General features: G+C 39.3%; 1 protein-coding gene across 2 annotated transcripts; it reads right to left on the bottom strand.

Moving 5' to 3' along the window:
• Nucleotides 1-8116: 8116 nt before the first annotated feature.
• rhbg (Rh family B glycoprotein) lies at nt 8117-26980 on the bottom strand. 2 transcript variants are annotated; one of them, XM_037785321.1, is made up of 11 exons: nt 26622-26799; nt 19621-19807; nt 19207-19357; nt 18883-19030; nt 17610-17776; nt 14589-14726; nt 13915-14048; nt 12000-12121; nt 10729-10802; nt 9400-9510; nt 8117-9359 (listed from the first exon to the last, which is right to left on the bottom strand). In XM_037785321.1, the coding sequence occupies exons 1-10, from the start codon at nt 26797-26799 to the stop codon at nt 9433-9435; spliced, it is 1377 nt and encodes a 458-aa protein (XP_037641249.1). In that variant the 3' UTR covers nt 8117-9359; nt 9400-9432. The 2 variants fall into 2 exon arrangements, with proteins under 2 accessions (XP_037641249.1, XP_037641248.1); XM_037785320.1 differs by having other exon boundaries at nt 8117-9510; nt 26622-26980.
• Nucleotides 26981-27853: the final 873 nt, after the last annotated feature.

Raw genomic sequence — 27853 nt, 5'->3', positions numbered from 1 at the left:
CTCCTTTTTTTTCCACCTCTTTCCTCTCCCCTCTTTTCATCCCTCTCTTCCTCACATCCATGACCCGGTTATTAATTTGGTTGAGATTAGTCACTCGTTAATTAACGCATGCCCCCCATCTTTTTCCTCTCGCCGTCTCTTTCTCTTTCGATTGTGTTGGATTCTTTTCCTCGGGTCTTTTATCAGTAGCGAGCCTTCTTTTCTGTCTTTTTCGCTGATGAGAATGAGGTAATGTGCAGTGTGAGGGGAGTAAGAGAAGAGGATTGGGTGGGTCCCCCCTCGATTCCCTCAGGGACCTTTTCAAACGCAGATAGCAGAGAGCTTAACGACTGAATATGACAGTCTGAATTCATAATTTATTTTGCCATATGCACAGTCAAGATCTGGATTCAGCACTGATATTTAGATCTCCTCCAAACAACCTCAAACAGTCAAGTCCTCATACTTTCAAATCTGGAGAAGTTCACACTGGTTCAATGCCTTTAATTCCTTTTGCCGGACTGGCGATGATTACCGCCTCTACACAAGTCTGATCTTTCTCTATTTGTTATCTTTATGGTTTAAGTGTAATGGAGTTGAGAGAGGACTCATCTAATACGAAGACATACGATGCAGTGAGGTTCAATAACTCGAGCCTGCTGAGTGAATTTAAATGACAGTGTGATCTGCTGGAAGTGGATTTGACTGGAAAAGGTTTGATATTAGAGAGAGGACGGTAATACTGTGTCAGTAGCATAGACTGTATATAAGCAGTCGTCACCCATTGTTTTGTGGACTATGGTTTTGAAGCCTCCAGTTTGGCATTTTGGCATTTTGCATCCAGAAGTGACACAAGAGGGTGGAGCTAAGTACAACAGAACACTGAATAAGATATTTTTAGGCAACGAAAATGTTACAATTAACTGTGGAAGGGTTAAAGTTCTTAGATGAAAACACGTACAACACCCAGACCAGACAACGCTGGTAGCGACCTGTCAAACACAAGGTAGTCACGCCCTAAAGCATACCCTGCTTTATGGTCTATTTGATTCTAAATGGGACCATACTTTACTAAATGAACATCATGCTGTATTGAAGAAGACTTGAAACTAGCGACTGAGACCATAAACTCATGTTTACAATGTTTACTGAGGTAATAAATCAAGTGAGAAGTAGGGTCATTTTCTCATAGACTGCTATACAATCAGACTTATTTTTGCAACCAGAGGAGTCGCCTCCTGCTGGCTATTAGAAATAATGCAAGTTTAAAGCACTTACTCATTGGCTTCACTTCTCAGACCCAGAGGTTTCTATCTGGTCAGTAGAAGTCCTGCAGCTCTTACATGAATCAGGCTCTTCACTGTGTGCTTTTCTGCAGTGTTCTTCAAGCGTCCTCTTAAAAATGGGCATGAAGTATGACATGCAGATTGTGTGTTGACGTACGAAGATTACGTGAGTCTGTTTGTGGAAAGCTTAGCTAATGTTTGGGTCTATTTAAGGTTGAAACTAACTTTTGAAAGAAAGTTTCTCCCAGTGTGTCATTTATTGGCATGAGCTGGAACCGCAACCCTGCAGGTCCCTGGAGAGAAAGGTAAATGTCTCTTCCTAACCCTATCCCTAACCCTAACCTTCACAACACTAATAACCATAATCATACTGCTTCCTATTTCTGGTCATACATCTCCCACATACTGCCATCCTCTCATGGGAAACATTGCTATTTGATATTTCAGGCCAGTATTCAGCAGTTGACTGAACATTTAACAGTTTCAGGCACTAAATATTCAAGTATTCTATGTTTACCCAAAATGTGGACATTATCAGATTTTAAACCTTGCTGGTGGAGAAACTGGATTATTGCTTTTATGTGGAGAATTAATTTATGGTACAATAACCTACTGGTAAATCAAATAAAATACGCAAAGAGAATACTATTTTAGTTGCATATTTTACACAGAACTTCTGCCTAGTTTGGTCTCAAACAGGTGACCTGAGAGGCCATATAGTAAAAGACAATCAGATGTCTAGAGAAGTAATTAAACTTTTCTCTAGGACACACTGAGAAGAGGCCTCAGAACTGGTGTGATGTGTTCAGTTTTCTGTGTCTTTGTCAGGACCTGAGCTGCAGCACTTCTCTATGTACAGTACGTGAAGGGAACATTCACACTGTCATCTCTTTCTCTCTCTCTCTCTCTCTCTGAGCTCCCTCTGCGTTTCTCCCAGCTAGCCTAGCGTGACTTCCTAGCCGCTCCCCTTCGTTCACAGCGCTGACTCGGCCCCCGGTGAGGCCCCGCTGAGCCACATGCTCCCTCAATGGGCTCACTCAATTAACAGGCCATGAAGCCCCCGACCTCTCCCGACCTCTGCTGTCCCCCTTGAGTCACGCACCTCTACAATGCCTGGAGCTCGGAGGCATGCGTGTGGTGGAAGTGGCTGGTTTGGAGGAATAGGGCGGGCGAGCGGGCGGGTGGGTTGGAGGGGGGATTCGGGGTGGAGGTGAGGGTGGAAGGGTGGGGAGGGGGGAGTCGGTCAGTGCTCTTTTGTTCCGGTGGTGTCCAGCTTGCCCCCCTTCACCCCTGGTGTCTTTCATAAGGAGTGTGTAATAACTGCCTTTGTTGGTTTTTCCTCTTGTAATGGGTCCGGTGGGAGCTCTTGTTAGTGCGTGGGGTGCTAAGCCAGGGGACTCTGGGATTAAAGGCTGCCCCATTCTGCCCTAAATGTGATCCTTCCTTGTCACAATGGTCACTCAGCCACTGGATGAATATCATTTCTTTAGATCCTCCTAATTGCAAAAAGCTTTTTTATTCAATCTAAGGGTCTGAAATTTGAGTTTGCTTAGTCATCTAAGGCAGAATTAAAGGCCCAGTATGCAGTTTGAGGATAAAGAGAAGTGTGAATTACAGCGAGGCACATCAATGATATAATGATCTCAAGGAATAAATAGAGACCCTCAGAATGAGGTCTGAGGAAAGCTGATTTTTTAATGAAGAAAGTGGCAGAACTTGACTTAATGTTTCTTTGGATTTGTGATAAGATATTGGTGTTTCTCTTGAATCTTTCTGTGAAACATGTATTATTGGAGTTAAAAGGACAATTGACTTTCAACACATTTTTGCACCTAATTTGGTAAAAAAATGTTTGTTTTTTGATTGTATAAAAATTATTGAGGAGAGGAGGGCAGTCACTTTTTAAAAAAGAAAGGCCTGTCCCTTGACTTAGAAAAAAAAGCCTCCTTCCTAATATCTCAAAGTACAACTTGTTAAATCTTAAACACTTAAAGTGCATAAAGATTTTAAAATGGTGTACTATCTTGAACATGACTGTAAATAAAACAATAATTTGTCAGCTCAAAGCAAGGTGGAAATAAAATATAAATCTGACATAAGAACAATTTAAAAGACGCTCCTCCACTTCGCCAAAAAATGCAGACTACTTAAAACTCCCCTTTTTTTGACATCCCCTCCTCCCCTAATCATTTTCATACAGTCCCTAAGACTAATTGGGTAACAGCATCAACAAAGATATAGACATCAATTTTACTTAAACATGAACACAAATACACAAATTATGTAAATATGATTTTCCCACTGCAGAAGAAATTCAAAACCTGCTGAAAATCATTTTCTACACATCTCTGTGTATACTTTGGTACAACACAGTGTGTTGAACAAGTCGTAAATTACTGTATGTTTAGGAGAGATTAAAATAATGTATTTGTTCACGCCGTACATGAGGGGAGGTCCGGGCGTTCACACGCAGGCTTTGTCGACCACAGGCGAGCAATGAAAGAGGCGAACATTTGAGGGCCCGAAATGAACACTGCCACTACTTTTGTTGATTTGGCATTCACACGGCTAGCCATTTTTCAGGGAGGAAATTCAAGTGAAGCACTCCCAAGTACTCGTGGAGCACTGAAGGCAATTTCCCCTCAGTCAAGTGGCTGAAACCCTCTCCAGCTGAACAACTTCCTGCATTTAGTCAGCATCCCCCTCCGACACCCCTGCTCCATCATCGCCCTGCTTAGCTGGCATCAGTCACAACCTCTCTGCGGGTCGCTGCTCCTTCTACGACCGCAGCTCTGTTCCGGGATATAATCAGGATCTAAACGATAAAACTGACTGATATCTGAAAATCATAGTTTGGAACATCCCGTGTTGTGTTTTCTGAGCTGCTACCTGTGCAGCTCAAACAACACATCAACATTTCCAGACATTTCCATATATTTCAGTGATGATGATTCAGAGTTGACAAGTGTTGATTGCAGAGTCGATACGACTTTTTGGGGTGACTGTTCAAAACTATAACGAGTGTGAAATTAACTCTGATGAGCGTGCACTTCCAGATGCACCATCAAAGTGTTGATATTTATACTCTGAGTGCAATTTACACTGAGAATCTTTCTGTGAAGGATCTCAGCAAAACATAAGCACACGGAATAATTATGCAATCAAAAGATTGTCTTACGTAATAGGAGTGCAGAGATGTAAAGTTACAAAGTACATAAAGTTTGGTCCTTTATTTTGTGAGACTTTTACTTTTATTCAACTACGGGTTCTTAGGCGACATACACTACATGTATGCATATATCACCACATTTGCTGCTACAAAAAACACATTTTGATATCATATCTTACAGGAAGTGATGGCCATATTTTTTGCAACATATACTTTTTATTTATTTAATTTAATGCAGTTTTGGTGTCGATTCTAGGGTATTTTTTGCGGTCAAACTTGGGTAATAAATCACCCTGGTTGAGCCCACACAATCATCTCCACATACAGTGATGAAAAGATGAATTTTTGTACAAATGAGAGTGAATCTAATAAGACTCGGATGTCCTGTCAGTGTGTCAGATCCCCACGGTGGTTTTAGCCTCGGCCCATTACGGCCTCCGCGGGGCTTTGAGCAGGCTGAGGAGTCCCACAGGGGACCAGGAGATCCTGAGGGAGCCTATTAACCCATTATGTTCACCTCCAGAGCGCTGTTACGGACAACAATCACATACAAGCTGCAGGCTGAGCCACAGGAGGCTACAGCTGCTTAGAACAACACGGTGTAGCCCGGGGCACCGATCAGCACCATTCCCATGCCGTGCCTTGCTCAAGGGCCACACGTAAAGAAGTGAGGTGATAAAGGTCAAGAGCGTATTACGGCCTGACATATTCTATTTAAGGAAAGAGGGAAATTGTGTGAATATATACAGGATGAGTGTTTCTTTGCCTGTGAAAAAATACTACTAATACTGCTGCCACACATATTCCTTGAATGGGTGAACAGGTCTTAATCTTCTAATGTAAATGTTTAAAAAATATGTGTATAAGCAACAAAAAGAAGGCCCCTTTAAACAAGTGGATGTATATTAGGCACTGTTTAATTAATCAATAAATCAAATTTGGCTTCTGTGACAATTTTCTTTCAGCCTAACCCAAAGAAAGACAAAAAAGTAGTTGTAGTATCACAGTGGAATATGACAAAATATATGACATACTGGAGCTGAAGCATAAATTTCAAAATAAAAGTTGATTTATTCAGCAGAAAATTGTAGTGATAGATTGCAAGAACATATAATATAAAATCAGGTGAGAGGATTTTTCATCACTTTTCTGCCTCTTCACTGTTTTAATTTTGAATTTGATAGATGTTCCTATACTAATGAGAATTTGAGTTTTCTACTCAGTTATATATCGTAAACTTATTCTAAAAGCTTTACCTTGAGTGATAATTTAGGTCAAACTCAAAGACGATTTGTTCTGCAGCCTTTAATTACATCTTATTATTATGCAGCCTTTAAACCAGCTCACTACAGAATACATCTTAAGCAACAGCAAATTAAAACAATTAACATTTCATCTAGCATAATGATAGCTGTGTGGTGCATGCTTGAAAGCCACAAAAAATAGATTTCTATTTTTATATATTTTCAGGGCCTTCAACATATTGCAGGTATGATGCCAAACAAGCACATCTCCGGAAGACATATTAGACAATAGAATAATTACCATAATCATGATTATTTTTCTCTGCATTTTAATTAGCCCTATGAAGCTCAATTAAGCTCTTCAGTGCAAGCGTCTATTCAGTAAACAGCTGTCCACCTGTCTTCTCGTTCCTGGGAAAAGGCTGCGGCGCCTGTTCACGCCGAGGTACCATCACCAAAATGGGTGGGGGGGGGGGGGGTCAGACGAGGCCCCTGCAGCCTGCAAGGGGCCCTCGGTATGAGGGGCGATTAATGCCACCGGAGGGGCAGGCAAACAGGAAAGACATCATTAAGGTATGCTAATAGCTTGCACACCAGAGTTTAAAAGATATTAAAAGAAAACAGAATGAAATAATGATGAGAAATGGAAAAAACTTATAAAAGCAATATAGGCAGGATTTTGTTTGTTTAAACAAGTGAGTGATGTGAAAAAAAGACATATTGGACACGTTTTTATTTCTGAGCTTTCGTACCACAGATAAAGGGATCAACCAATCACATTGTACGGAACCAGTTGAGTTGTGCTTATATTTATGAAACAATAACACGTAGGCTCCGTAGTCCGAACCAAGACGGCAAACTTCATGGCAGTAGTTTTGTTGCTTAAACCTAACCAAGTTATCTCCTTTGAAGACAGAAGTTTATTTTGAAAAGACTGTATGCATCGTAAGACATCATACGAACCGTTGTACGAGCATACATTGAACAACATAACGTAACAACTGTGACAATGTATCTAGCGTTAATAAATAACAGCCCTGAGAGGACTTTCTTACGTAATGTTATGTAACAAGCGTCTAGTCAACATTTACTTTTTGTTTTACACTGGACACAAACAGCGTTTTCCTGAGTGAAGGTCCTGTGTTTGTTTGACCCACACGTACCTTAGTGGACTTTTTCGCTTGTTATACTTGTAATTATACCACGTAACTTTCATAACAGTCGCTCCATATACTACATCACTTGTTCCGGCCGAATGCAAAAACGGCGACATTCAACGTATCCGTGGTTTGAAGAAACGTTTATTTTCCTGGCGACTCGGCTGTGTCAACATATGTATTGATGGGGTGTTTTTGGGATTAATATGTTTTTAATATTTTGGCAACACAGTTCCTATCATGCTTTGGGTGATGCAAACCCAAAGTGTTGTTGCCTCGGAGTCAGCAAAGTAGCTGCGGCTCTAAATTAGTTTGCATTTTGGCAAATCTGCACCATGGAAAGGTACTGTATGCTGCAGCAGTTCCTGTTTGCACTGGAAACTTTACTTCTGGTACTGAAGAAAAATGTTCGGACTTTTATGACTGCGCGACAAGATTTGAAATTAAAAGGATATCGCTTTTTATGATTTACAAGGAGTGGATTTGTGGCTGATTAACTTCAATGGTCTACAGAGAAAAGTGCTCTAACTAAAAATATGTTGCAATGATGTGTGCTAAGCTGTAAACCTGTGAAAAGGTTCGAGAGGGACTAATGTAGGAGTAGTTATTTCAGCTTCTTGGTGTTTCCTTGTTTCTTAAAGTTGGGTTACCCAGAATGAATCTTGTTAAGAAGCGATCATGAGTCTCTGGAAGTGTCCATTAAGATCCATTCAAATGAATGGTAAGTCGTTGATGCTTCCTCCTCCTCCTCCTCCTCCTCCTCCTCTTCTTCCTTCTCCTCCTCCTCCTCCTCAGTGGCATTAATCACCCCTCATACACAGGCCCTGAGGAGACCATATCTAACAAGGACACCCGCTTTCTTCGCCTGTTTGATCCCCGAAAGTGAAACTGTGTAAATTACGCAGTGAGAGACAAACCCCATCTGGATTGGAAGCATTAACCCCTTCCGCCATGATTGCTACACAGTCATTAAGCCTTCAAGAAAAAAAAAAAGAAAAAAACTAATAATGACTGGCCTTCATCATAACAAGCAGAGACTTGATTGCATTTGCCTCTCCCCCACATTTTATAAAATGACTGCATCATTATAAAAGCCTGAACAGTAGCACTTCCAAAGGGAAAAAGAAAAACACAATTGATTGATTATTTCCTGAAAATGTCATTTCTTTCTGTCAATATTGTGATTTATGATGACTGTTTGATTTTTATTCCACTTTTCATTTTTCCCTCATCACATTACAACATATACACTTTAATATTGAATATTACATGAGACACAACAAACTCCAACAATTTATTTTGCCAAAAGTTAATCAAATATTGTGTTTCAAAACAATTCACATAGAATTGATGATGCAATCCCAAAGTGTTGTTGCCTTGGAGGCAGCAAAGTAGCTGTCGCTCCAAATCAGTTTGCATTTTGGTGAATCTGCAGCATGAAAAGGTACTGTATGCTGCATCAGTTCCTGTTTGCACTGGAAACTTTACTTCTGGTACTGAAGAAAATGTTCTGACTTTAATGATTGTGAGACAAGATTTGTAATTAAAAGGAGAACGTTTATCACCGACTGGATGATTTTTATTCAACTTTTCCTTTATCCCTCATCATATTACAATATATACACTTTAATATTGGATATTAAATGAGACACAACACACTTCAACAAATTATTTTGCCAAAAATGTATCAAATATTCTCTTTCAAAAGACTTTCAACTCACATAAATTGATGATAATGATGTTTCAAACTGTGAATGCAGCTTTCATCTAATCGTTTTAAACCTTTTCCTTAAAGGTCCAACATACAAATATAAAAGGTACATAACTGAACCAACAGTGACATTTCTATTCTAACTAATCATATACATTTTAATATGAAAAATAAAATCCCAAACCTAAAGTATTAGGAGATAATACAAGTATAAAAAACCCATCATTGTGCCTCTTTTCCATCCTTTATTTAAAATAAAGGAAATAGTAAAAACATAATTGGTTTGCACTGAAAATGTAACCAATCTTTAAATGTTAGATTTCCCAAGACTCAGTTAGGCCGTCTCTACTGAATGGAGGCTTCTGGCTCTGAAGGAGTCTGTTTGTCTTTGGTTTGAACCGGCTGCTGAAATTAAATTCTGTAACCGTGTCTTGGCCTGGTTTAGGGGACAATTAGACAGCATCTTTCATCAAATAGACACATCATTTCCCAATGCAGTCTTTTCACAGGCCTGTAGCGCAGAGTGACACAGCTCTACATCGACCTCTAGTGGGCACAGCTGTCAATAACCTATACACTGTAAGAGAGATTTCTTTTTTTTTTTTGTTTCTGCAGGATACAAATGTGAATTTGAGTTTTTACACATTAAAAACAGACATTTGGCAGTTGACATGAACACGATGCAGGTACATTTTACAACCTAAAGGGTGTAATACTCAAGTGCTAGGATGTTAAAACCTCTTTGTGTGTGTGTGTGTGCGTGTGTGTGTGTGTGTGCGTGTGTGTGTGTGTGTGTGTGTGTGTGTGTGTGTGTGAGTGTGTGTGTGTCTGTGAGAGAGAGAGAGAGAGAGAGAGAGAGAGAGAGATTCTGTCTCTGTGTGTGTGTCTAACTGTTGAGCTTCTCAGTCTCTGCCGTGTTCACGGCGGTCAACTGTTCCTCGTGACCCTCCTCGTCTCCAGGCACCTGAGACAGACAGAGAGACAGAGCATGAGATAATTGAGTTTCTAGACATTAATGACCTCATCTGCTATCAAACATCCTTCCATTTTCCAGACTAAATACAGTCTAATTGTCGCTTTTCAAGGTGCACATTAGTAGCCGCTTCCTTTTAATTTTCTCGTGGTGCTATGTCTCTAAATGTCAACGTTCCTCCAGGTCTCTCTGAAGCTCTGCATGTACAGTAGTATAGCATTTGTCTTTTGTTCGCCTTTCTTTCAGATATTTATTAAAAAGATTTAAAAAAAAATGCATAAAGATGAAATTGGAGTTAAGGATGGAAAACAGCAGCACTGAATTACTAATTATCATGTCATGTATGCAAGCAGAGAACAGAAAAAACATTTCAAGGGGTTATGAAAGTATTTGCTCAGAGCTTTTCATTTCGCTTTAATGTCTAAAAATGAGGTTCATTCTGCATTTATTAATTAACAGTTAAAGAACTATTTAATATAATGTTGCACCATGTTTTTAATGTAATTCCTTTGTAACAAAATGCCTTTTTTTAGTATAATTATCAAATAAACCCTAGAAAATAAGCACAAATCTGTATGTAATTCTATATGATACTACTATTATACCATGTGTAATTTTATGCCTGCACAACATACATAAAACAAAAGCATGATGATGTTGCACGTTGCATTGTGGGGGAAATCTAAATGACGTCAGCCCAAAGTGAAAAGGTGTGACATCATCCAGGAGGGAGTCTGTTCCTGTAATCCACCTGGTGACATCATGTGGTGGTGAATTTGCTCTCCCTGGTGGTCAAACAGCACTACTGTCTCATCAGCAACATCACTGATTATATGAATTCTAGTGCGACATCGCCATCTTGTGGTCGTAAGATTTAATACTAAACTCTTCTGCACCAGGAAAACTGAATAACTGGAGAAAGTATTTAATCTTTGTGTTGTTTATTTTCAGCAAAGGTCACTGTAGAGCACCATGTCAACAAAATGGCAAATTGTCTTGATGGTAATGTTTTATCTGCAGGTGCATAATTTCATAACTATTTCCGAAGAGGTGTCCTGCAAAGAACTACGTAATTTGATATTAATCATAAGGAAAATTGGAATTTCCATGAAATATCTGCCTTGTCAGGAAATGAAATGAATCAGGAAATGATTGAGAAACTACAGACTTGTAAACTAAAAGGTCACCATCTCATTCCGTCAAACTCACCTCCCAGTAGATGCTGTCCTCGTAGCAGATGGTGTCAGGAGGAGCGCCGAAGACGGGAAGCTTCAAAATGAAACCTGTTACAAGAAAAGACACCTTGTTGATTATATAAGAAACACTCTGAATGTCACATACAAGAAAAAAGTATAATAATAACTAATTCAAATTGAGATAAATCAGTTGGTACAGAAATGACAGATTTGCTGGATGTGGAAAGTTCAAAGACAAATCTGCGCTGAGATAGACAACCAGAGACCTGGATAATGTTAGAATATTGTAAATAGGGATATAAATAAGCAGGCTTCTCATGTTCCATGCAAAATCATCCATCCATCCATCCATCTTCAACCGCTTATCCGGGATCGGGTCGCGGGGGCAACAGCTCCAGCAGGGGACCCCAAACTTCCCTTTCCCGGGCCACATTAACCAGCTCTGACTGGGGGATCCCGAGGCGTTCCCAGGCCAGAGTAGAGATATAATCTCTCCACCTAGTCCTGGGTCTTCCCCGTGGTCTCCTCCCAGCTGGTCGTGCCTGGAACACCTCCCAAGGGAGGCGCCCAGGAGGGCAAAATCATATCACAGAGTAAATACATGAAGCATTGAAGTTGCCAGTAGAGAAAAAATAAAGAACTCAGTCTGCAGGAACTCATTTGTGTCTCTGCTTCAGTGCATGTCTCTGGTTTATGTCTGTGGGATCTATATTGTCTGTGATGAGTGTTTGAACATGCATTACATGTAATGAAATGTGCCACATAAATGGATATTTGTTATTCTTCTGTTTTGAGAATGTACAGTAAGTGTGCTAATTTGCTTCTGTAGCTTCAACAAGACTTCTCTTTTGAAAGACAGACATCCTGCCAGCTGAGAGAGTTAATTGCTGAGTGAGTCATTGGTGTTCGTCATTAACCCAACCAGCACCTGCATGCTCATTACACAATAAAGGGCAGTGAGAACCCTCCTTTAATGAGTCTCCCCAGCAAGTACTGATTTGTCTAGACGTGTAAGTTAATTAAAGGCTAAATTTGTTTGACAGTGAAAGTTTTTTGAGTTGTTTGGATGAAATATCAGGGATTATATTTCAATGGTGGTGCATTGATTCACATTGAAATACAGCTGTTACATAAACATAAGACTTCTAATAAACTTTTAACCACATTAAACCCAGTTTTAACTTCTTTTGATCTCCAAATCTGTGCTGTTTTAACTCTGTTTTTTACCAAATGTCTAGTTTAAAAGGACTTTATCAGAATAATTGAGGAAGATGTGACACATACCGGTAAGAAGCCCTCCCCCCAGGGCGACGCCGAGGGTGACGGCAAGGGAAATGGCCTGACGGACGCCCTGGTAAGACGCTTGGATATCTCCACTTGCCACATCAGGGAACACGTCTGCCATACTGAAACACAAACATGACAACAAGTCAGCTGAGATTTAACACTGCTGGATCCCTCTGACTGTTTATATATGGACAGGGATTAGTCTTGGTGACTAACAGCTCAGATAAAAAAATGAAACACTCAGTGCAGTAGCCAACATACTACACATATCACTGACACCACAGTGTTTCTGCAGGACCTTGCATGCTGATTTTACAATAAAGGAGGAATGTGAGAGCAGCCTGAAGAAAGCTGAGATCTGTCAGCGTACTCAAGGTGATATTATCTGTAACTAAATACACTCCTGCAGTCAAACCCTCACAGAGATTATCTTATTCAAGCTGAAAAATGTGGACATTCAGGAAAAACCACCGCTGGTGTATTTAGTCCCCGAGCTGAAAACAGTCGAGTTAAGTCTTGTTGAAGTCACTTTACCCTCTCACTGCATGCTGGAGGCTAAAAATCATTTATAATCCCTATTAGCAAATACAGACAGGGTGTAGGCCTAGTTAAAGGTATAATATGTAACTTTTCCACATAATGACAAGTCCTTTATGTTGAGTTATGTACTGACATCATCCCAAATGTTTCCATCAACTTTCAAACAAGAGAAATTAATTTCATTGCAGGTGCAAGCAAGTCATTGGTTTGCAAGTCACAAGTAAGTCTCAAGTCTGTGCACTCAAGTCCCAAGTCCTAAACTTTGACTAAAGAGTCCTAAACAAGTCATGATGTGCTCTACACCAAATGTTATGCCATTTTTGTCTCCTTCTCTAATTTTCGACCGACACGTTTTATATACTGCGATTCATTTTTTGGTCTGTTGACTTCTGCATAGTGTTTTGTATACGAACAGAATTAATATAGGTTTTTAACTCTATATTTTAACCGGATGAAGGATTCTAGTCATCAGATGTCTGAATCTTAAGTTATCAGAGAAACACTGATTCTTAACGTGAAACTGCTTTATTCAGTGTTTCTTTTTTTGCCGCCTGTTTGCATGAAAAGGTGTATGAATGCCACAATAATGCGCAAGGCATTTAGCGTGCAATACAAATACCTTTCTTCCTTTTGGTTTTACGTATTTATGTTATGTTGTTTCCGTATGTATTGTACTTAGTTTACATACTCATTTTAAGACCAACCATAATGGTTTTCCTAAACCTAAGTGGTTTTGTCCTAAACTGCGGACGTTACCGTAGTTTTGTTGCGTGGTGTACGAATGACACGAGAAAAGGCTAAAACACGTACTCATGACGCACAAAATGTCTGTATAGTGCCGTGCTATTTATACGCCTTCCCGTGAGACTGGGTTGTTTTACTGATTTTAAGCAGTGGGTCCGTTTGTTATAGAGAGAAGGAAGCCTCTGAGGTAAAAATCTCCTGAACAAAGAACACTGAAGGAATCATAACCGGGAGAAGCTGACTGTAATGAAGACAACAACTCCCATGATCCCACGCTACTTCATAATGTGACCAAACTCTATCTTTTATATTGTTTTGATTGAGAGACCCCTAGTGGCCAACAATTACATGTTGGCCGTTTAACAAAGCAGAAACCTGAGGTGACCAAGCAAAGTTTTACCAAACATGTGCCTGATATTAAACAAGGTTCTGCTCTTCTTATAAGTACACATTCACAGCTTGGTGTCATAAACTTATGATTCTAGCTACCTGCTATCCTACAAAGAGGATAAGGATACTTTGATGAACCGTGTTTATGGACGACCTCAGACAGAATATTTTCCCAGCCAGTCCTTTTAACCCTGTCTTTGGGAAAATGTTGCATCAAGTGTTGAAATGAAATGTTTACCCTTTTCCATAAACGTCTGTGGTTGCCACGGCGGCAGTCACCGCTCCCACAATAGCACCCAGGACGCCGGGCATGCCGTGTAGGTTGTGAACCCCGCAGGTGTCTTGGATCTTCAGTTTTTCCTCCAGGATGGGCTGAAAGGAGGAGAACATGAAGAGATGATGCTGATCATGTGGTTTTGTTTTGTGTACAAAACTGGAAGAGAATTGCAACATTACAGTCTAAAATACACTTATCTCTTGGATTTATAACATTTGGTGAACACCATTATGCACAGTTTCATGAGCACTAATGCTCTTTATGAAGGTGGCACTCAGTGGAAATCAAATGTTACATTATCGAGGCAGTCAGTGGTACATTGTGTTATGGTTGATTACAGCGATAATGAAATATACATCTGCTCTCTAAAATATCCCAGATCCATTCATAACCCATTATAACCCTGTTTATATGGATCGATTCCATATAAACAGGCTTTCCAGGTGCATTTTGTTATTAGATTTGACCATTTCATAGATATTAGAAACAGTTGAAAACACTAATAGACGTGTAGATATTTTTTACTGATTGTATTGGCTGAAAATGTACGGTCTCTTTTGTTTTCCGCTCACAGCTCTGCCTCTAATTTGTCAGTATTATCACTGACTAATCATAAAATGTTGAATCATCCTTACTGAGAGGTACTTGAAGCCCAGAACAGAGATGATGCCGGCCAGGAAACCAACAATCATGGAGCCGTAAGGCGTCAGCATCATTTCACCAGCTGTTCCTGCTGCGACTCCACCGGCCAGGGCAGCGTTTTGGATGTGGACCTAAAGAAGAGAAAAGGGAGGTTTTATACAGTAAAATGTAGTTTAAACCTACAACTCATTGTCACTGCAATGCACCTGTAAATACTATTGAGTATATTGAGGTCCTGGGAATTTTGCCATATAGCAACACTTGGCAGAATTTCACTCCTGACTGTGTTAAAAACACTTTGAAACATCATTCAAACCTTCAGGTTGAGAAATAAAATGTACAAAAAGTATAATGGAACAGTTAACTGAATAAAAAATCCAAATCCAAATAAAAATAAAAGTGGGGACTTTTTCTGTCTCTGGGCGGGGTATATTACGGGATTCAGACTCATGATCTCAGTATTTCTGGTTACTGTCTGACCCGACCAGCTGCTTTGAATGAGCCGTTAGCAGTTCACAAACCACAAAACACCAACAGTTAGATATGATCAACTGATACTGGTGGCTTAAATCTCACTGAGTGAATAAACAATCATCATTTGCCAACTTCAAATATTTCCCATAAAAATCATCACTTTCTCTTAAACATTGCATGCTGCGGTGTACATGAGATTAAAGGTTCAAGTATGTTGCACTTCTGAACTCATCTGAATCACAGGTGGGAGTTTCAAGTACAACAAACCACACACATCTGGGATGTAGCTTTGCGGTGACAAAGACCCAGTGATACTGGTATGATGTAAGAGAAAAGAATGAAGCCAAGGTCTCTTGCAAAAAGCTGCTAAAAAGTAATTAACCCAGAGGGCCGACTAACTGAGAAATTAACACACAAATAATAATTAATTTGAGCAAACAAAAATCTATTCTGTGCTGAATATACTGATTGCGGTGTACAGATATTGAATATCAAATTACACATTATCAGCAGCTCATTATCCTTAGAATTTTTTTAACGGAAATTGTCTGATTATGTATTGACGTATGTATATATATATATATTTTTCTTTTTCCCTGTATTGTTTTTCATGTATTTATTTGTTTTTATTGGATTGTTGTCTCCTGATTGATTCGTTTTTCTGCACATTTTGTGTGTTTCTTGTTGTCATTTATTTTTGTGTTGTATTTTTTTCTAAATTATTTTAGCTTAGTTTTCTTTTTTCTTTTTTTCCCTTTTTTGCTATTGTTTGTTTTTCTCCTTAAAGGTATTGTCGTTAATGCTGAGAAACTAGCATGAGTACACTAGATCTTACAAATGATCCAACCAAAAACCCAGCCCAGTGTTGTCAACTCTTTTCCAATGAAAGTATCCAGCAGCATCAGCTCCAAAAGTCACTAAATCTAGCGAGAAAGTTACCGAGTCGGCAGCACTGACAGTCCATCCCTTTAGGCCTCCTTCGAAAGCCACTCCCCCAAAAATTGTCATAATGAACGTAATCAATGAACATGGCTTTTGTTAGTATTCACAGCTGTCAAGCTAGCAGCTTGTGGAAGACTCCAGTGACGCACGATGAGTGCACGGGCAGAGTGAACGCAGGTAGCCCGTCCAATTATTACATTCAGGCTGAACAAAAAAATTGGCAGATTTTTTGCTTCTCTTTTTTGTCAGAGCGTTTGATGTATTGATTGCTTTCAGGATGATGTATTGATTGCTTTCAGGATGTTAAGAGAATTTCAACAAATATAACAGCTAGCTTTAAGTAGAGGGGCCTTTGGCTTCTTGACGTCTCCCGTCACATTATTATTATTTCTTTTCCATTATCTGCATTTCATGAAGTCTTATGTGTTGAAAATAAAATAAATTAATAAAAAAAAAAAAAAAATGTCTTTGCTATTATGCACAATTATCACTCTAATTAACTTTTGATTAATTTGCATGAACTCAAATTTTGTGCTCAAACTTTGTCTGCACTCTTATTGAACCTGAGCGTTAAAATGCACCACAATCTCAGCCAATCTGAGAATTACTGTTAACTCTCAGAATACCATGCATTACAGACTGACTACTATCAACAGGTTATATGGTATGTCCGCTCCTTTGTCATCTTACTGCACTGAATGTGATTCTCTCTGCAGTTTGATCCCTATCAGCGCAGGAATGTCCCATCTTGATACCAGGATGATTTATTGTTGACAGCTGTGCATAACAGCGATCATACACTGTTTGACTCACATGATCCGCCATGTGACTTAGCCACAACTCACATTTTTTGAGGGGGTGTTTACCGGTACATGTCTTCAGATGACACATTTGTCAGCTGTTATCTTTTGAGTAACTCAGTCATGAGTTTTAAACTGATAAGATCCACCCTGCTGACGAAATTCAAGATGTTACCAAAACATGTCTAGTTCCTTTTCTTGGATTTTTGTCTTTACTTGAGCACAGAAAGATAATTTATTACACCTCTGGTCAGGCTGTTTTTATTTTTAACCTGATTGATTTTGATCTATAAGCCGTAATCTTCTACTTCACCATTTCAGAATGACTTTCTGAGGAGCATTTTGACGCATTTTGAGGAGCATACATCAGTAGATATCCCACTAGTGCGTTTTGAAGCTTTTATATGTCTTAAAAAAGGCGGTTGCTAACAAGTGGCTAAATGAGACTACTAAACGTCTTCACACGGACTCGTCCGCCTTTAGATTAGCGGTGGTGACGTGAAGTCATGCGACCGTGGTGTAGTTTGTTTATAGCCTAACGTTAGCTTTTTACTTCTGGCGATTGCATCCACGCTTCAAAAATCATAAAAGTGGTGTTCGTTTGTGGAGATTATCTTGCTGAACAAAATGTGTAAGTATCATAAACGTTTGTTTGCCACGGAGCTTATTTTTTGCAACAATCAACAACCCAATGGAAAAATCCCATTTGTTTTTTGTGGAGGGAACCCGTGCGATTCTAACTTGGGTTGGCCTACATCATGCCTGCACCACTCTATTCAGTGATGTTAATGTCCTCACCATGTCCAGCTTGCCATCGTGTGCTGTGAGGGCGGACATGCCGTATGTGGATAGAGTGCAGGCTGCCAGGGAGTAGTAGGTGTTCATGGCTGTGCGGTGCTGGTCGTCTCCATGAGCTGTGACGGCAGAGTTGAAGCTGGGCCAGAACATCCACAGGTAGATGGTACCTGAGAAACACAACTTAGGTTAAGTTAAGGACAGCATTCAGTTTGTTTTATTACGTTAAAGCTGCATTGGGCAATTCCACAAATGTACTGTAACTGTAAACAGCATACAACAAGCTCATGTTTACCACCAGTCTTTGAGATTTAGTGCTGTGTTTCGAGTCCTAAACAAGTCATTAGGTACACTTCAAGGTGCATTATCGCTGGCAGTTTGTATGTCATAAAAAATAAAAGATAAAGTGTTTCTGCATATTAATTAGCCATGTGCTTCTGTTTGTTGCAGTGTGTAATTTCGGACCAATGGGCGTATTCAGGGTAATGGACTTTTGGAAAAATGGGCCTTTTTGGTCCAATGGGACATTTTTCAGACTATTGGTGTTTTGGAACAATGGGCAGTCCCCTTCTCAACACCCAATAATGTACAACAAACACTACGACGACTACCTCAACAACCAAATAAAGGATAATATATGGCTTGAGATCCCCCAGCAGCTGGGATACGATGAAGATGGTAATGTAGTTAATATGCAACTGCATTTTCGCATCACACTAATGAGAATCAGCTTTAAATCCCAAATCAAAAGGTCTGAATGTCTAAGTCTATGGAGTCGTTGGTGTTATTGTGAAAGAAGTCAAAGTATTTTATTGATTTTGTCTAGTTGGGTTTAAAGTCATCAGATTCGTGAGACAAGTCTGACTTGAGGCCAAGTCACGTGACTCCAGTCCACAGTTGTGTTTGGTATCACCATAGGGAATCAATCAGTATAATGGCAAAGTATCACAAATCTTCCAAAATTTGTATAACTGAATCTTAGAGCAAGTTCACACTAACTCTTGTCCAGTATGGAGGAAAAGCATTACTGCACTGATCTCAATGGGTTTGAAGGTTTGAGTATATCACACCAATGACCACACCCATCTGTGATGAAATCAGTTGCACACTGTGAATTACTTAACTACAAAGGGTGGGACAGAGCATGAAGCAACCACTACATGGCAGCACAAGTATAATTTTTGACCTGAGTGTACAGTAGTTACTCTTTAAATTGGAAAATAATCTACTTTTCTGGACAGTAAACACAAAAATTCCAGTATTGGGAGATGTTTACCGATCATAGCGAACAGGTCAGAATGGTAGACTGAGCTGTTCCTGTGTTTGCTCTTATCCAGGTTGGGCCGGTACAGGATTCGGGTCACCATAAGGCCAAAGTAGGCTCCAAACGTGTGGATGGTCATGGAGCCTCCGGCATCCTTGGCCTGAAACAAAGTTAGCCACAACGTGCTTTAAAGAATTAGATATTTGATGAACAGTGAATCTTTGGTGCTAATCAGTCCTTGCTGTACTGTTTTGCACTGCAGATCACACAACAGACATCACATGGAGATCTTCAGCTAATTACTGCTACAGTATATATATGATTTTTGTAACTCACCCCCAGTGCGGATAGCAGGACAAACTCATTGACAGCAAACAGTGTGACCTCCAAAATCGCCATGACCAGCAGCTGGACAGGGCTGGTTTTACCCAAAACGGCTCCAAATGAGATGAGCACAGCGCCAGTGCAGAAGTCAGCATTAATCATACTGGAGAAAGAATTTGATCAAAGATATTACTACAGTGCCTTGTGCAGGGCATGAACAAAATGATAACATTCAGAACGTTGTGTCAGAGGTGTTCCTTCAACTCAATGGATATTTTTGAAGTTGCTTTGTGGTAACCTCAGAAATGTTAATCCACTTGAATCAACACCTCTGAAATCTATCAAGTCTTGCTGTAAGGCATCTGTTTCTCTTTCATGTCTTCACTTTCGCCTTTTTAATTTCTCTTTTAAAGATTTACCACATACCTCTCCACCCCGATGTGGATCTTGCCTCCATGCATACCATGGAAGAAGCCCTGCATGAGCGTGGCCCACTGTATGGAGAAGGCTGCGATCAGGAAGTTGAAGCCCACGCTGCTGAAGCCATAGCGCTGCAGGAAGGTCATTAGGAAGCCAAAGCCGATGAAGATCATCACATGCACGTCCTGGAAACCTGCACAATGTAGAAAACGCAGACTGTGAGCCTGGGGGACCAATGCTTGGCCTTTTTTTATGCTTAATTTATGTGGTCGAGAGGCAAAATGGAGGGTCCACAGTATATTGACCAAAACATGAAATAAAACCTAAACTGATTGCACAAGTGGAGTTCCACAAGACTCAAATCTGGGCCCACTACTTTAAACTACTACTTCCACTACAACTTTTTTGTTTTCCCCTCCTGAGAAACATACAAGCACACAATTGGTTTTCTTTGCTATGCAGATGACACTCAACTCTCTCCCGATTTGCTGCACCCAGGACACACATCTCTACACATTACAACTCAGAATTCTGGGTGCTATCATCAGCTATAGGGGTGCCACTAAAATATATTTTCATTATCGATTAATCCGTCAATTACTTTCTTGATCAATTGTTTGTAATAGCTATAAAATGTCAGAAATTTATGAAAAATGTCCATTTAAATCCTGCAGAACTCAAGGTGATGTCTTCAAACTGTTTACTGTGATATGAGACTGAGGAAAGCAGCAAATCCTCTCATTTGAGAATCTGGAACCAGATCATCTTTGGATTTAAAAACATTACTTAGATGATTTATTGATTATGAAAATTATTGTTGATTAATTTTCTGTCGATCAACCAATAGATTAATTGACTAACCATTACACCTACTGACTCTGATGTAACTTTACATTTACTTTAAGAAACGTATCTTGTAAAATTCAATCAAAGTCTATTTATAATTGTAAACCATTATTATTTTTAATAATAGTTGTACAGCTTTTTCAACTTCCCTCCCTGTTTTGATTTTAAACTCAAAGATGAAGATTTATTATATATGAATTATTAAGATTAAAAAAAAAAATGTTCACCAACTTGTTGGACGACATTCAAATTTCCTTTTATACTTTATCACTGAAAAGCCTTGTAGTAGAGTGCCAAGAACCCTTCAGTGAGGATACTAGTCATTTAGATCAATCTCATATTATCAGTCCCTCAAGAGCCTCTATCAACAAAAAACACCAGATTCCTGCCAACAGCTTGAGGGCTTTGTCATCGAAAACAGCCTTTCCCTGTGAAAGAGCACAGTTACATAAGCTTTGGTCAACGGGGACTTCAGGATCAGCTGTGACTCAGGCCTGCCCAGGGGTCTTCCATCTTGATATTCAAGATTAGAAACTCATTATTTAAAAGTTACCATATGACTCTATTGACATAATGTAGCTGGTCTGCTGTATAAAAGCAAGGATAATGAACTCTCTCAACTTGCAACCTGATGTCCCCTTCGTCCCTCATTGTCTCGGTTCACACAGTCTGTGTGCACTGCTTTCTAACTGTCCTTATTTGTCCCAAACTACCGCACACAATATTGCACTGTGCCGTGGCTGCTGTCGCCATGGTGACCGTTCATTGGCACGGCCGGGACGGAGGTGCTGCCAGTGTCCCTGTTGGCATTTTGGCCCAGATACTCGCACTGATATCCAGGAGGACCCCATACAATCAAAGCAATGACAGGCTCTGCTGGGAAGGATTAGTGTCACACTGTCATTTGAGTTCTGTTGAAGCAAAACTAATATATTCAGCTTATGTTCTCATTAAATTTGACCATTCTGAGGCCAAGAATTTCAACAAAATAACAGAGGTATTATTTCATGCCTAAAAGGTTTTTAAAAAAGAGTTGTTACGCTTATTTTGACTATCAATGGGAAACTAAAACTCTCCATTGAAATCTGTGCTAAAGGGTCTCTTTAAGGGACAGTTCACCTAAATCATAAAAAACAGCCTCAGGGTCTTAAGTCATCAAATAAAACAGAACATATCTGCATGTCTGGATACAACTCTGGGAAAGATATTTTTTTGTGATTTGGGGTAAAAAGACTCAGGCTGAGATAAAATGTAACACAGCATTTTAAATTGCATTTAAAGTTACATTGACTGACCAGTACAGTATCCAGTAATTTATCTTTTTTAATCCCAGAATGAATCAAAACTTCAAATTGCCTTACCCCAGCGTATTTTTTGTTTTAACCTCTAATTTGCTATTGCACTCACCCTTCTTGCCATATTGTGAGTCATAAAGAAATCTGATAATACAAGATCAGTCTACTACAGTACACATTTACAAACAGGTTTTTACTAAATCACAAACACTTCACCAAGTTCAAGTTTTTCTGCTGTATGAATCCAACCTTTGACCTCTTAAACAACCCCAGGACAGCCTCTTTTGATTGCTTTGTTCACCTTCAGGTGATCTGTTGCACAGATTGGGAGACTTCTAAGGCATATTTTCAGTTGACATACCATCCTTATCTCGCAGGAACATATAGGACAGACAATACATTTACTATGAGACCACCAACACACGGGGGGATTTACAAGCTGCCCTATATAGATAACCTGTATAAACTTGTCTGTTTATTGTGCAGTTTTTTTCCAGGCGTGCAGTAAGGATAGAGGATGGAGGTTGTGTGTACACACCACTGAAACACGACCGTGAACTTCTGTTTCAGCTCCCGTGACGGTGAAGGTGACGGGTTAAAGATTGTCTGGAGCCATTAAATCTAATGGACCTTTACTCTCTGCTCTTATTTTTCTAACCTCAGTCAATCTGTCATCGTTATCCGTTATCGTTTGAAAATGTGCTTTATGTGTTTCATTGGCCATTAATGATTCTTGTGTGTCAGGAGTAAAAACAGAAGTGGTGTTGATCAAAACATCTTAGGAAATACGATGAGGCGGAAAGTGGGGTAGGTAAAATGTTGGACTTTGACACAAGCAACTGTCTCCTCCTGTCTTCCACGAACTGTCAACATTGGTTGCTTTTGACCATGATCATGGTCTTTCTCTAACAGACTCAAATAGTTTAGTTGCCTAAACCTAACCAAACTGGCAAATCAGAACAATAATACAAGTAATTTTAGTAATATCATTTGCAGAGGCATCAGCTAATGAGAACGCTCATATTGGTCATTCAGGCAAGCAACCTATTTTATCGTTAAGGCTGGTTGAGTTGAATGAATTTAGTAATTTTGTTTTTGAATTTAGTAATTTAGTAATTTTTTTAACCTGGAACTACATGAATAGTGAAGATTTAACTTTGTCTGTAGGATTACAAATTTTACAACAATCCATCTAATAATTTATTAGATATTTCAGTCTGGACCAAAGTGACCTATATTGCTATACCTTGTCCTTGAGTAATGCCGCGAGCATGGCTGAAAATATGACTTCAAAAAAGGACTGATGAGCATTTTCTGATCTGCCACATTCACTTAAATTATCCAGCGTAAAAGTCAGCCAGTTTTTTGGCCAGAAGACTTTTGTAATGACGTTACAATGTCACACTATTTTCTGCAGGGGCACAGAACAAAAACAAATATTTTCAGGAGTTTGAACCAACGATCAACTATGTTGTTTTTCTTAAAAGGACAGTCTTGGAAATTCACATTCTGCATGCTTAATAGCCACAGAAAAGAGGTCAAATGTCATGCTTTAATACAGAGCAGCACCCTCAGGAGTGGGTGAGCATTTGCTTAGGGGCACTTCAGCAGTATGCATACCAAGCTAAGAGGCTGTAAATTACTGCTCATTAACTTGTTAACTCCTGTGCTGCCTATAATGAGTTTTAATTAAAAACTGGAATTGCACTGTGTGAAAAAGTGACATAATTTATATACTTCTCACTAAGGAAAAGCACACACTTCATATTATGAATTTTTCTTTCTCTTTTGAAAGTTCACAGCATTCAAATGACTCGTTCAGGTATCCAACAAATCAGGTCATGTTTGGAGCTTTGATGTGAACCTGAATTTCTTATTTCAGGGCTCCTCCTACCTGCTTTTATAGCTGTCATAACAACATTTTGACACTCACAACTGAAACATGTGTGACAGTATAAGTTGTGTCTCTGTGCCAATGACAGGAAACATTCTTATGCATCTTTGCATGTAGCGATTAGATTTAGATTACTTTTAGATTTGACTACTTTCTCTATTTTGTGGGATCTTTTATTGCACTTTTATTAAACATTTACAAAGATAAATTACTAGATACATCATCCACTTCCTACATGGTGGACTTTTACAAAAACAGTCTGTAAAATGTATATTTTGTGAATGATTTTGTGCATCTGTTATTTTTTCCCAGTAATGTTTTTCTATATAATTTTTTCTTTTGATGCATTTGAATCATTCCAACCTGAGAAGAAAACCACTGGTTGAAACGGTGAATCTGAAAATGATCAAATTTAAACATAAAGTTGGCATAAAATATGAGTTATTAGCAGCTTCAGTCCACCAGTGCTGGTGCTTTTTTGTCAGCCTGCAAAACCCCGCAGGTTGGTTCAGCCTCAGGTTAGATTCTTTACATCAAGGTGAAAAGTTCAGTGACTGATGAAAATAATATGAGAGTTATCTGCCTGCAGGAGGAAGTTTGCATGTTGTAGATTTAAACAAAAGGTCATTAGTCTCGCTACATTCTCCTCATTTTCTCTTCTGTGCCCCGGGACACCACTCCACACCTGTGAGAGCGAGTGAGAGAGACGCCCACAGGTAATCTTCTGACAGTGTCTGACTTGTTTAGACGCGCCCACCAGCCCTCAGTCATTTTATTAACTTTGATTTGTTAAGGTGGAACTGTGAGGAGATGTGTGACAAAAGATTCTGCCACAACTGCAAATGGATGACAGAAATGTAAAATGACAGTGGTTGTTTGCAAACATCTTAAGTATTTCTTTTTTTATTAAATATTTTCTCATTATGTTGATTAAAAAAAAATCTGTGTATATTTGCTGTTGCATAATTATTAATATGTAAACATATTTTTAAAGGACAGGATTAAATGATGTTCTCTCAAAAACATTTTTTCTGATATTTAAAGTCTAAAATAAAACACAACTTTGTACAACAGACTACATATCACACTACATTGCTATATATTAATTTTGGGCAAATCATGCCACTTTGTATTGAATAGTTAAGATCAGTCAATGCTGAAAAACAGCTTGAAGTTTTGTGTGCAGTGTGATGTGTCAAAAGATAGAAAATGTGTTTTATGAGAGCAGTAATGAGCGTTTTACAGCCTTTAATCAGCGCCCTGTGTTTCCCCTCCAGCCTGAGAAGGATTTTTTTTTTTTTCTACACCATCAATCCATAGAAATCAGGAAATTAACGATCAATGACTCTGCCTCTGTGGGACGGCAGCGGACTGGAAGACATCTCTGTTAAATGTTCACTCAGAAAGAATGGGACCGCTCCAATTAGGGAAACCAGAGAGCTCAGCAGCTTCTCATCTCTTTACACAGAATACAACATTTCCCCCTGACGAGTTAACAAAAACTCAAATATCCTGAATATGTAAATGAAGGGTGGCATGCAAGACTGGCATACTTACAGTTATGTGAAAATCACTGTGGGAGCATGTAAGAGAGGATAGCATTTAGGTGTTAGAGAGGTGTGTTAAGCATTATTAGAAAGACAAAAAAACTGTTCACAGTAAAGTGTGATTATTCTTCAATGCTAAACAGGATACACAAGAAAGAGTCCATGCCCAAAATACAAAAAGCAAAAGTGAGTATTTGGTACTACTGTTTTATGCTGCACCATATAGCCAAGAATTCAAGCTTCAGGTGTGAAAAGGTTACCTGATTTATCAACTTTGTTGAGTTTATTTATGTTTGTAATATATTTAAAGATTTTGAACATAACAGCCCAGTCGCCAGGAAAAAATGTTGGCATTGTACGTTTCTGCAAACCACAGATATGTTGAATGTCCACGTTTTTGCATCGGAGCAAGAGACCGTTACGTGGTATAACAAGCGAGAAACAAACAGGACTTTCACCCAGGAGGCCGCTGTTCGTGTCTTGTGAGAAACCAAAACTGAACGTTGACTTTACGCTTGTTACCTGACGTCGTTACGCATGTTACGTAACATTACGTAAGAAAGTCTGCTAAGGGCAGGTGTTGTTTATTAACGCTAGTTACGTTGTTACGTTACATTGTTACTTCATTATTTGAACACAAACCATGATCTTTTTTCTAACCTTAACCAAGTAGTTGTGTTGCCTAAACCTAACCAATTGTTTCACAAAGTTTAACCACATAGCATTGTGCGTCTGTGTTACGAGGCTGATACGAAATGTACTTTTGGTTCAGAAAAGTTTACATTCAACATATCTGTGGTTTGTAGAAACGTAAAACTTGTTTTTCTTGTGACTGGGTTGAGCCTAAAAGCAGTGTGTTCTGCATTATCAACACAAACCATTTAAATGCTGACAAATTCAAACAAGTCATTACTTGTTTTTGATGACTCTTAATTAAAGAAAATTCTTATTTTCCAAATTGTATTCAACCATTTGTTTGCTTGATTACATCCCTCTGTTCCTGTCCTAAAGAAGAAGGTAGCAGCAGCAGAATGGCATCATGGGGATTGTAGTCTTGTCTACAATAAACATGCAATTGATTGTAAAATAAAGGACACATTGATAGATTAGTTGTATTGGGATTAATTCAATTCCTTTTTTAAGTATTTTACAAAAAAAAAAGCAATGTGATCAAAGCACTATATTACCCACAACACTCATCTGTACAATGTTATACACAAAACATGCAACATTTTTGTCATATAAATGCGCCCATTCCCATCAAGTTGGCCATGTATGCACAGTATGAGTGATGTACAAACTGATACTACTGGTTCTTGTTACTCAAATTCAGACACAGACTGGGAATCAAAGCAGATCTTGACCCCTGAGCCTCACTGTAACCTCTGACCCTGAACCTCCACACATCCACACCAGGACACTCACTTGGGTAACGGTAGTAGAAGTCGTTCTCATACTCTGAGTGGTTCTTGTTATGCCATTCCCTGGCGTCCGTCTCATGGTCGTACTGCACCAGAACACCGAAGAGGATGATGAGGATGATCTCCAGGATGAAGCAAATGATCGGCAGTTTCAGCCGCATGTTGGTTGACGAGTCTGTCATGTTTGCTTCCCGGCTGGGACGAGGAGGAGAGGCTAACTGAGGGGATGAAAGGGGATTAAAGATCCAGCACAAAAAGTTGGACACACTCTGTCTCTCTCACACACACCCCGGGGTGTCCTCAGTGCAGAGACAGGAGGCTGGTGTGTGTGTGTGTGTCAGGGTGGAAGAAGAAGAAGCTCACAGACAGACACAAGAGCTGGTCTTACATGTGCTTTTGCAGGGTCACACCTACTGGACCTGCCTCCTCCATGAATAATGCAGGTTCACTTTTAGCCCTGCCCCCTTGCTACTGTACTTTTTAAGGTGGACTGAAGTGCTTAAGCTTACTTTATAAGTCAGTTATAAGTATTAATCCATTATTATGTGATAGGTAGTTGACTACTTTGAGGTCCACTGGTATTATATAATGATGATATCATTTCAGCGTCAGATTTATTCCAAGGAAATTGCCATGTTGATCTTCTGTGTGTAATTGCCTTGTTGATGACTGTTTGGCAGCAGTCATACTGTCACTCAAACAACATTGTCACAATGTTCATTACCAGCAGTAAGCCAACGCCGACGCAGATGGAGACTTAGCACTTTCTGCATGTGTTTCACAGTATACGCAAAAGCAGTAATATGCCAACACGAGTCAACACTGAAATTGTTGGATAGCTAACAAATACTGACTTAATGACATTTTTGTAAATATTGTTTTAGACCTTTGTTTGCAGTTTTTGTTGGGAAATCTTTTTTAAACATTGCAAGGACAAATTTTAAATCTTACATACACAGATGAAAGCTATACTTTATTACAATGAATGATGTGCAGGAGCTACAGAGACCCTAATGCTTGATTTATACGCCTGGGCTGGTGAGGGCAGGCCAGGACCTGCAATATTCAAATCCTTTGTCAGGCCGTCTTTGATTTATGTGATTCAATATTTTTTATATAAGTTTAGCCAACACAAAAATTGCAAAATTGGCACAATTCCATAACTGGAAAAAAAATGTATGGAAGAGTTGGATGACGAGGAGGAGCTCCTGTGCCAAGAATTAATACAGTTGTTGT

This window comes from Sebastes umbrosus, chromosome 11 (assembly GCF_015220745.1).
Source record: "Sebastes umbrosus isolate fSebUmb1 chromosome 11, fSebUmb1.pri, whole genome shotgun sequence".
In the NCBI taxonomy this organism is placed as follows: domain Eukaryota; kingdom Metazoa; phylum Chordata; class Actinopteri; order Perciformes; family Sebastidae; genus Sebastes; species Sebastes umbrosus.
The sequence above is the reverse complement of the archived record's forward strand: the minus strand, read 5'-3'. Positions and strand labels throughout refer to the sequence as shown.

Bases quoted from the DNA above. Each gene is read 5' to 3' on its own strand.
- rhbg (XM_037785320.1), bottom strand. From the start codon at position 26,799: ATGACAGACTCGTCAACCAACATGCGGCTGAAACTGCCGATCATTTGC. The intron at 19,808-26,621 runs GTGAGTGTCCTG...TACATTGTGCAG, and splicing joins CTTCTACTACCGTTACCCAA to GTTTCCAGGACGTGCATGTG. The intron at 14,727-17,609 runs GTGAGGACATTA...TCTCTTCTTTAG, and splicing joins ACGATGGCAAGCTGGACATG to GTCCACATCCAAAACGCTGC.